Genomic DNA, 12,038 nt, shown 5'->3' with positions numbered 1-12,038 from the left:
ATTCATGCGCAGGCGCTGTCACTTTTTAATACTGATTTACAATAAAAACAGACCGTCCCAGCGGCGATTGATGCGACTTATGATTAATGTCCAGCCTTTGATGTCGGCTGCTATGAATCTATCGACTTGGCTTCTGAATATCGACGCTCTTCTATGTATAGACCGGCTTCGGTTGTGTTGTGTTGTGTTGTGTTCGTTTCAGTTAATTATAAGATTATTAAGGAGCTTCCATATCATAACATTGGATGAATGTTTCCTCTTTAATACTGCGATACGTATAGCCATGTTATTTATCTCGTGTATGATAATATTATTACAGTCTCTGTTACTCATCACCGCACGTGAGTCTCGACTGACGTATTCACAGTCGTTTAGAAAATTCTAGTTTGACGGATAAAAAAGATTTAAACAGAGTCTCCCGCACCATTATCGAATTCCTATACCTACTTGTATACTTATAGAGAAAGAGTCAATTTACCTTACACGCATCACGCTACGCTGTCACGGTAGGGCTAAATTACAGAGGTTTTTTTTTTCGTGCTTTAAAATTAGACTAATCAGCATCGAGTACAAAGAATCACATCGCTTTCATCATCGACATGATGATGTTTACTTCGCATCTTCCGAGAAACCGACCCCAGTATTCAATACTTGGAAATAAATATCTGACTTTGACATTTGCTTTCATGTACGCTCGCATGTTTCGTCTGTAATTATGGCACCGGCGGTTATCATCAGCCTTATGTTCCAGGGAAGAGGGTTCGGTTTCGTACGCGAGTTCGTTTTAGTTTTTTGTTATTAAATTATCGTGCGTGGCGATTTCAGAGATGATAGGTTGTGTTTGATGGGACGTCTGATTGCTTCTCTTGTCGACGTTACGAATCCGTTGCTTTCTCTTTGATTGACTGCGATTAAATGATCGTTTGTCTAGTTTGACGTTTAGGAGGTCAAAGGCAATCAGGGAATTGTAAATTGCTGTCGAATCTCTCTGATTCATTTCTTCATTACGACAAAACAGACGACTCCCACGTTAGAATGTCACAGTTCTATACAGAAGAGGCCACGTTGTGACGTTTTTTTCTCTATAATAATCGTCTATGCATACGCGTCGCATTCGTGTGTCAGTAATGATAAAACAAGTAAATCATGCTAAATATCAAAATGATATCCCAAGTCGAAGCGACGCGACGGTGAGTTTACGACGCCCGAAACCAAATAAGAGAAATGCGTGTGCGACCAAAAATAACAAAATTAAAATAAATCGAACGACAGACAGTCGTCATAAACTAATTTCGAGTGTTTTCCTTTTGGTACACAAAAATAGCGTCATCACTCTTTCATGTCCCGTGTTAGAATGACATTAAGAATTTACAGTTGGGGATCGAGTGTAACGCCATCTATGTGCACAAATTTTAAAATAGGGTAATGACCTGCGCTTCAAATTAACTTGCATCAGACAGATGCGATATCTGTTACACATGATAATCATTCGTCGCAACAGAAATTCGCACACATCACTAAATAATAAAAAATAATCGGCCGCTAATAGGAAAAAAGTGTTTGGATCAAATCAAAAGCATTGCGGCGAGAACATAATCAAAAAAAGTTGTTTTAGAACTGAATCGTTTATCGGTTGTCATCAAAAAGAAATAACATTTCAACCCTTCTATGCCAACTTAATTAAAATTGAGTGAGATCTGGTAAAAGGAAACGGAAAAAATATCACAGGGAAACTTTGTCACTTCGATAGGGTTTATAAAAAGTTAAGACAACTCGTTTCAGAAAGGGAGCAAAATCAAATTTCTGAATCGGTACAAAGTCCTAATTAAACATTTGTCGATGTTGACGTGCTATAATATCGGTAGGAAATGTTTACTTGCATCAGAAGCGAATGGAATTTATGTGGACAAATAGACTGTGTTTAAAAAACGCTTGTCCCTCGGATGCATTCGGGTTTCAATGGAAATTGAATTGCTGGATTTCAAACATTCACTATGGCCGGTGTTTGTGCACTAAAGCAATTTTCTCAAAAGAATTTCGTTCACATTGAAGCCTAAACTGATTTTGTGTAAAGATTTTTCATTCACATTACGAATTCTGTTTGCATCTTTTTTTTTTTAATAGCCCAATGAATGGTTAACAAATAAAGGCTCCAATTCACTACAACGCAGATTTTGGCGATTGAATGCAGTAATGACGACCGCTGAAAGGAAGAGTCAGTTTGAGAGTGTTCATTCAGTGGACTTCACTTCACATATTCCTTTTCGACTATTCTGAAGCTCTTTTTAACATTTGCGTACTAGTTAACGAATGAGTAATTGAAGATGCTGTTAATCACAAATGTTTAATGGATATGTTACTATGTGCATCACAGATACAGACCGAGACTCAGACTCGATAATGATTTTTATTAGACTGTAAAATAAATGTGAACAGATGAAATTAATACCAATAAAGACAGCCAGGATACAGCAGATCCAGTTGAATCAACCGACATTCCTGTAGGCGGTCTCGGACGCCAAATAAATAGATAAATTGATTTTAATGCTGTATCACTTTACACCGAGATGAGATAATATTGATTGATTGCACCAATATCGATGAGCCACAATTGATCCTAATAAGAAAATTTAATAAATTACACCACCGACCGCCGCCGTTTATTTATAGAGTCTGATCAATAGGCCGACATGGAATTGTGAATGCTAAAGATGTATCGGTGGAGTTACGACAATTAATCTAACACAGCGTTTTAAACATTCAATTTATCGATAACTGCCAACACTAATTCCAATTCTGAATATAAATGATTAACTGAGTGGCAAACGTTTCGTATTAATTGAGCCACAATAAAGCGTCTGTGTTTACTACAAAGTACAAGCTGATATTTATTTAGTGCAAGGATTACCGACGTTCGGTGCCGATCAATCATTCCATTGAACGTATCCTGTTCCACTGTAGTGATGTATTATTGGACGTTATCGATAAGGTTGAATGGGGGGAATAAAGAGATGTTATGATAATAAATGTCGAATTATGCTACCGTTACGACTTTCAAGGAATCCACGCCAGAACAACGAAACAACAATATGCAGTTAGTTTATGATAAATGTGTGGGATCGATTTATAAAACTGCCATAGTCGTATTCATACGGAGTCCGAAGAAAATATAGTTATATGACGATTTATCGTAAATCATTGATGGGAGGCCATCCCTAGATCGAGCGAACTGTCAAACCCAATTCAACGATGCCCCCGCGCATGTAATTGATTTATTGATCGTACGTTACATTCGATATGAGATGGGTTGCGCGGGCGCAGCCAGTTAACCGCAAGGCTATTGCATCCTTTAACTGTAATTTTCTAGCCATTTAACCGGCTGACCTCATATACACATCTCATCCTATCCTATACGGGAGTTATATTTTGTTATCGTCATCTTTATTGGTGTGTCATTAGATAAGTAGTTATAATGAGACATGAGAGTTTAATAGAGTGTTAAAGATTTTTCATTGCTAGTGATGTGTTTACCTCTTTCTCTTTGGCAGCCAGTTCGTTCTCAAGGTTGCCGGCCTGGGTGACGACGGGGCTGCTTCTGGACGAGTTGCTATTACTCCTAGCTGTGGCCGCCATCTCGATCTTCTGTTCTATATCTTCATCAATATCTGCCAAGATTCTCTTCTCTTCTTTGATGTCGGGACTGAATCGCTCGGGTATTCTTGTTTCCGTTGCCTGTTCCCTGGACGGCTCTAAGTGAGAGCCATTAGTTTTCGGGACCGTGGCTTGGAGTGAGGTCGGGCTCGTTGTGGCGAGCTGCTCCTTCAACGTCGTCACTTCTTTCTCAGCCAAAGTAGCTCGCTGCAACAAACAGATATAGTTTTTTATATAGACGTAATTGTTTTTGTAATGTTTGAAAGCTTATTTAGTGTTTACAAAATTATATGGCGATAAAACATTGATTTGTTTTTTATGTGTTTTAATCTAATTAATAATCTGTTCCCATAGTTTGTTTGTTCTTGTGGTCGGTGACGTGGTGCCTTTGTGGTGTTTCCTGTACCATTCACCGCTGTTCATTTGGTAATCTCTGGATCTCATTAAAACGGATGCGTGCTGATTATTGGCCGGTACAAAAAAAAATTGCTTTTTTATTCACTACTCGACCGTTCAGGTTTTGTCTGAAAACTGCATTAGCATGCATTGTTTCATAAACAATGGCTATTGGCTTATTGAGTACATTGATGATGTTCACGACGGACTAAATAAATAAATAATAAATACGAATAAAAATCGAACGTGTGTCCGTAACAGCGAGGGAGATCAAAACGCGTGCCTCTCATGATATTTTGCAATTAGTTTTCGCATAATAAATTGCGTAAATAGCCAACGATAGCAATAAAACAAAAAGCAGGTGAAATCGATGATCACAATAAAGAGCTCTGAGCAATTAAAGCAAATGATGGAATATTCGAAATGCACGCTGTGTATACGCGTGACGCGTCTGATAACATCACACTTACAGTCTTAGGCTGCTGCCAGATTGGTGGCATTCAAGAGAAAAAAAATATTACTTTTTTTAAATCAGCACTTTTTACTTTTAATGTATCTCCAAATGATGTTGTGTATGCTGAATAAGTTACGTCATATGTATTAGTAATCGTATTACAAACGAAAATGTTTTAATTTGAATTCACATAGCTCCGTCACAGCTTTAATGGGACTCTGTTAGTGTAAAGCCCGCTTGCGTCCACGCAAATTTCACGTGCATTAGCGATGAAATCAAAGATTATTGGATTAATAGCGCATGTACGTAGCACAGTTAAAATCTTATCACTCGATACATCTGTTTCGTTACAACGCTCGCACCATTGACTTCTGCCACACCATCGGCACTGACGACTTTTTATTCTACTTCTTTTCTATAAAGACTTTCCGTGTCCATAGCAAACGCACTGTTGTGATGGACCTCAACATGTTCATCCGCAAATGTCCAAATAGAAAAAACGGTCAGATCATTTCGTACGTGTTTAAGTCATATACAGGATGATTCAGATAACAGGAGTGATCAATCACACTCAATTGTTTCAGTTACGTAAGCGACAATACTTTCTGCCTACGTTACTGGAACCAGTGGGATTGATGGACATTCAAGAAATACTTGGAAATATTGCATTATATAAACCGTCATATTTGAAATCATCCTATATGTGGACGAATGACTTCACACTCAGGATATCGGACTCACTCCATGGGATCACAACGTGGTGTTACTTAAAAATCATTTAAGTTTTAAATCGTTACGCATGCGTAATTATGATTAATACTATTGAAGTTTTAATAAGACATAATTATCATATCAGCTGTATCAAAGCATATTTGCATTTAATTGAATCATAACTAAGTGTCTAATTAAAAGTATATATGACGTTAGGTAACAGAGAAATCCGGCAATAAAGGTGAAACAATATAAAGATGATATCCGAATTGTTAATTTATACACACGTTCTAATCTAATTATATAAAACCGTTTCAATTTGAACCGAATAATCATGTTTACAACTAGAAAGTAGAAATTGTTTGAAAGCAATGCAATCATAGCGGTCGTTCTTATAAAACAGAAGAAAAAAAATTAACGTACGTTTGGCTGCCATTAGACGATCCAGAAGTAGTTTTAATTGTGAGAACGCCGACGCTAAATATAATAAAAATAATTTTGAATATTTAAAAATAACCGTAAATTCAAATATTAGAAGAGATTCTTTTCCACAATTACTATAACCACGAGCGTCACCCAAATACTTTAATGTGAGAAAAATTCACAGACGAAAGTCCATGTGGATGGTAATTGGACATTGATTTATTTTTCTCTTAAACCGAACAATAGTTTGTTACTTACATATTTTTGTTATTATATTATAATTATAATGATCATTCTCCATAGTCATTATATTTGATATAATTCAGTTGGCGTTTGTCGATTGTTTATGGCTCAGAACAAATAATCGTAGCGTATTACTGGTGACAAAGCCTCAAACGACAATACAACCGCCTATACCTCAGCGGCTCTGTTAATATCTGACCTCCTTCGGTATTCATCAATAAGACCGTTTAATAAATTTGGGATAGCTTAATCAAAGTTTGCGAATTTCGGAACTGTTGTGACAAACAATTAATTTTATAAATTTATATACAAACACAGATACGGTTTTCGACGTTTCAAACTTACGTCGTCCGAACGCCCCCCTAACTGCTAACATTATCAAAGTGAACGAGGTTTGTATCAAAATCCGATACTAATGCAATGGAAATATTTTGACGAAAACGTTCTCAAGGTGTAATTTGAGTTTATTAGATACAGAATTGACCATCAAAAAGTGCTCTGTAAGTAGCAATTAAATGTTCACTGATTCGCTCAGCGTGATTTTAACAAAGGAACTTATCTATCTGTACCATCGATGCCAACTCTTTGAGCAATGTATTAGACGAATCTCACGGGGTGTGTTACAATAGCGGCGCTTTTCGTTAATGTTTCAATGCATCTGAATATAATATAACCATAGCCAATACTCTGGTTACAACATTCAAGAATTCAGATCACATATTTGTGAAAATTTCCTCATTTGTTCTGATGTATGTACCATGTTGCTCCGAGTAGTGAGAGTTAAGCTGTTTATGACATTCCCGTTTTGATAAAATCGCAAATAAATGTATGTACTATGTATTAGTAGGCAGTTAATATTAACAGGAGTGTTCCGACAGAGTTTTTTTACGATAGTTACGGTTGATTTAAATCATAGGATATTTCTCTCACAGAGATAACTTAGCCGTGTATCGAGTTTTTTTTTGGGTCATATATATATATATATATTTTTTATCCCGTTTTTTCAGGTTATTTACCTACATTAAATCCAGCGGTATTTTAAATTCCTCTGGAGTATACTGCCAGCTAACATATTAACACAGGATGTTCGTGAAACTTTTGTTCACTTAAAAGGATTAACTAGTTATATATATATTTTGAACATTATAACATTATTCAAATATTTAATTTTTATTATAATATATTTTGAAATATAGTGTTTTTTTTAAATTTTATTTCATTAATTTCGTTAATAGCTTCCTCGTGCGACGCTTCGATGATTCCGTTGGCTTGTTACAATAATTTTTAATAAAATATATGCTAATCATTTTTTTACAAGGTTAAATTAAATTCAATATATATATACAAATATATATTAGATGGAATATATATTTTTTCTTTTAATTTTTTTTATAAACTCTTTTGTCTCTTTATATGTGTATTAAACTCGGAACGTAGACAGTTCGGTCGAAAAACCTTACTTGTTAACCCTGCGTATGCCGCGAAGAAAAATTAACGCTCACGAAGGGTCGGGCTGTATGAGGAGCGGTCACTAATTAATGGAAAAGGATTAAATTCGTAGGGAATTGAAATGAAATAAATATGATAAAGTACGGGTCTCCTTGGCCGGGGGTGTTTTTAGGCCGAAGGGCCTGTCAATACATAGGAGACTTAATTAATTTTGGTTTTTCTTTGCATCGATAAGTTTGAATCGGCCTAATGGCGGGTGCTGACGGTTGCGGATGACAGTTGGAGCTTTTCGTAGCTACGCAATAGCTACATATGTAAGTGTTATATACGTTTAGTATATGCCACAAGTTCGGGCCGCGGGTTGCTGTATAACGTCCCGTTTTATTGTTTGTTATCCCCGACGTTTTTATTAAAGTATTAGCTGAAATCGTTTAAGGCTTAGCGGGTTTATGTCTGGTCTAGTGAACATTGCAACTTTGGAAAGTTTAGAAGCGACTGAGTTTTAAAAATTTCCGTTTTTTTTTGTGTGCAATAACAACCTAACAAACAAAATGTAAACGTACTTCATTAATTGCGAAAGAAAAATATTTCTCCGTTTTCCTTTCGTTTTTGGGCCCGTTTTAGTTTTTCTTGTTTGTTCTCAACTTCGCTCTCTCCACAGATTTGTATATTTTGAAACTGTTCAAATACGAGCACGTATTCTCTATTTTACTATAAATGTTTTGGCTGTTCTGTCTGTGTGTTGCGAGCTCTGCTTTCCGTCAAGTTTATTTACCTATAGGCTCCTTTGTCTGGCGTCCCCTCTCTGACCATCTCTGATATTTATATTGATTTATTATTAAATGTAACAAAAGATTTGTACAAATCTTCTTTGGTTGTCGTGCTATTGATATTTTCTTCGAGATGATGTATTATAACAGAGGTGTTCTTGAGATTACTGGAAACTTCCCAGCCGAGTGTTTTAGTATGCTAGGTCCAGAGTACGATATACTAGTTTCCTTACTGTAATTATGAATATTTGATTAGGATTTGTGTTAATAACATTGTTACCCCACCGTCGATATCAAGCACGGTGAAGCATCTCTTCATCTCTCAATGTCAGTTTTAATTTGGCTCCAGCATCGAATTACTTGAAGAGTTTTATTTTTTGAAGATTATTTCTCAGTGATGGAAATCATGTTCCGTAAAGATACTGATAACTTTTTTTTTATATATTATTCTTTATGATATACATGTATATATATATAAGACGAAACATACACGTTCATAATACACGCATAGTAATGTTCATATAAATCTTGCCTGAAATACAATGGATACAATTTAAAATATCAAAACCCCCCCTCAGAATCCATCTACCTGAGATGACAAACACAAAACCCGAACCAGTATCCAAACAGAATCAAATCGGAAACTAAATAATTCAATTCCGTATAATTCGCAACGAATCTCAAAGTCCAATTGACAAATTCGGCGTTCGCTTTGTCTATCACCGATAGACAGGTATTATGAGAACGAAGCTAATCATTATTAGATATTGAATTTTCCTAACTTTGGACTCATCCCGTTTCTAATTTGCTAATGAATCCGAGTGGTGCCGCCATTAGCCACCCCGGGGTGGCAAGGGGTAAGAACGCGAGCATTTTCGTCTTTTATACATGTAAAACGATAATCCGATTGCTGATTCCGGCGTTACACATTTGAATGTTCGTGTGTTTTCGGTAATCCTCGAGCGGTCCGACGCTGAATCCGAATCGAGGATCGGCTGGTCCAATTACACGAACTGTACTTTAAGGAATAGTGTCATTAGATTTGATGTGTCCAATAAACTTAATAACTATGTTGCCGTCAGACAAAAACCTTTAATGTACTTTAAAAGTTCCGCCCAGCTATCGAGTGTGGATTCTGTGTTGGTGTAGCTGTGGCGCATTCACGAGCAAACATTGAGTTAGCGATGCCAGCATCAATAAAACCTAACGTCCAACTTCGCACCTGTTCCAACAGATCATAGATTAATAATAAACATAGTCATGAGATTACTTTGATTTTGATATCGATCAGATTCATTGAGACAACCAGGAATAGGTATACGTGTTTGACGAAGTAAAAAAAAGGCAAAGGATAATCAAAGATACACGTTGTTCCAAATAAATTACTCACATTTGATTGTAATGTTAGTGATTTCTATAATGTTATATCAAATATCGTCGTTTGCGATATCAGAATATAATTGAGGGAGCTTCTGCTGAATATTCTATGAAGTATTGAAGGACAAAGTTCAAACGTCTAGGTGTCGGAGATGTAGGAAGAGTATTAACAGAACTTTGATGGACCTTTGTTAGCGCGGGTTCAATTTCATTGGCAGTTTTAACTTTTCGTTTGATATAAGCAATGTTTGTTTTGTATGAACTATTAGGTATAGGTCTGTACGCTTTCGGCTGCGTTTTATCTGATGATGTTTAGATGGCAGACGGGGCGGAACATCGAGTAGCTGTGACTGAAACTAGATTCGAATCTACTACCCAACGGTACTTTGAACAATGCGTGCGAACAGATATACATCTAAATGAGCCGATTTATATATTGTTTAAATGCGATCTTTAAGTATAATCATGGGTCTGTAAGGATTGTTAGTGTGCATTGATTTACACAGCACGGTATATTGTATTTAAATGTAGTTAAATTAATTTATAATAATGCGGTCCCAGTTTTGGTAATAGAAGTAATGATGCAGACATATGCAGCGATACTCATCGGGCATCCGTCCAAGGTGCGCGCGCGCATCAATGGTGTCATTCACAGCCAGTAGCCACAAGCCACAAGCCACTAGCTCACCAATAAAACATACTCGCCCTTTCGTCGCAACCACTCATCACTATCAACGTCCAAGTATAAAAAAATCCAAAACAAGACGACGTAAAATTAATGCCGTTGCGATCGGAATATAGAGATTAAAAGATTTCACAGTCCAGTTAAAGCCAAAGACAGATAACCAATTAAGTGTAATTATAAATTAACGGTACGAAGTAAAAGTCGACGCTGCAAATATTAAGAGACAGAGTTCAGAACTTGACGCAAACTTCCAAACTCCCGATGAGATACAAATAGGCATCGGAATTGAGTTGCGATCTCTGTGTGCCTTTTAATTATAACATCTTAGATTTAAATTCATTAATTAAGTTTTTTTATTTTTTTTTTATTTTTTTTCACATAACGAACACATGGCAGCCCGTCCTCAGATTTTGTTTGCTACGATTCCGTTATCATAAGTAAATTTGTCGTCCGACAATATTTCATAATGAATTCTGTTAAACAATTCGCGCCCTTAACAAATTGCTTTGAACACAATTCGCCGTAACAAGATCAATATACTATGATGCAATTATAAGTATTTCCTTTAAGAGAAAAGGGTTGGGACGAAGAATTAATGGGATCGATCGGATTAAAAGTGAAGTTTGGGATTTCAACGAAATAGAATTAATTGAGGATGGATTTTGATAAATACTCCCGAAATTAAATAATACTGTGAACTTTCACGAATTATGAATTTCAAACTCTACCAGCTGTTATAAGATCCGTGTTTATATATTGGTGTACATTTTACATTTGCGATGTTAACGTCCGAATGAAATTTCAGCTGCTATAGGAATAGATGCTGGAGCCTGGAACGAACAAAAAGTTTGACCTATTCTGGTCGAGTACTCGCCTCAAGAATCCGAACCCAATTAGAATCGAATAGCTCTCGAAACGACTTGCAAATCGATGGCAGTCTCTTTGAACTGGATTTAATTAACCGATACATGTCGTCTGATGGCCCCGGTGATGAATGGCGCTGGGCTTAATGCTCGCCATCAGTATCCATCATCACGGATATCCAACTATCCGTCCCAGCGGTTCATTGTGATATAAATTTTTAAATGTCCCTCTAATCTTATAATGCACGGCAGAATAAAATGTGAACTTTTTCCTTTCATTAGCCGGAGTTAAACACACGGTAAGTCAATTTGGCTCCGCTCATGAAAACTTCTAACGTACATTGTACCCTTTTAAATCAATTAATTACTTAATTCCCGATGTCATTTATTGTTTGAGAGATCTTTTATTGGTTATACATATATTGTGTTAGATCTAATGTGAATCACTCTACATGACCGTGTTCGTATACAGGGTGTAAAGATATCGTGGAATAGCTGTAATGTTGGGTGAAAGTTAATTAATAACTCCTCCGCGTTTAGCCTTTGAGAGCCGTCGATTTTTTTAACCCTCGAACGCTATCGCAGCAGACATCGTCAACCTTTTTGCGTTCACAAAGAGTATCGTAACAGGGAGCGTACATAAAAACCCTTTAACTTATGATGAATTAGCGATCTCCTACGCTTTATGTCTCTCGCGTTATCTGCACCCCCCCCCCGTCACCGCACCCCCACACCCCAGTACCCCCCCGCATACAACCGGTCACCCTTTCACACCCCCCGGAGTCGAATTTGGAGTACGTCAATATGAGGAATTAATATAAGCGGAAAAATTGTTACTTAGAGGGCGGACGGTTGGATATATCTAATGCTCGTTTGGTCGTAATGTATAAAAATCACCCACAAGAATATCATTTACTGGACTATAATTGATAGAGAAACATTGTTATGTGTAGTGTATACGTTACAATTATAAATATGAAGATACGCAGTACATTATAATTAATACATGTGTGTGT

The 12,038-nt window shown here is 36.6% G+C and overlaps 1 protein-coding gene across 9 annotated transcripts in view; it reads right to left on the bottom strand.

Moving 5' to 3' along the window:
- Nucleotides 1-12,038, bottom strand: part of LOC116777685 (homeobox protein cut) — an 85,910-nt gene that overhangs the window by 43,293 nt on the left and 30,579 nt on the right. For all 9 annotated transcript variants that reach the window (XM_061526203.1, XM_032671360.2, XM_061526204.1 and 6 more), the window contains one exon: nt 3,532-3,858. In XM_061526203.1, the coding sequence (XP_061382187.1) occupies nt 3,532-3,858 (327 nt within the window). The remainder of the gene's footprint in view (nt 1-3,531; nt 3,859-12,038) is intronic.

Source organism: Danaus plexippus, chromosome Z, assembly GCF_018135715.1.
Source record: "Danaus plexippus chromosome Z, MEX_DaPlex, whole genome shotgun sequence".
NCBI lineage: Eukaryota > Metazoa > Arthropoda > Insecta > Lepidoptera > Nymphalidae > Danaus > Danaus plexippus.
The sequence above is the reverse complement of the archived record's forward strand: the minus strand, read 5'-3'. Positions and strand labels throughout refer to the sequence as shown.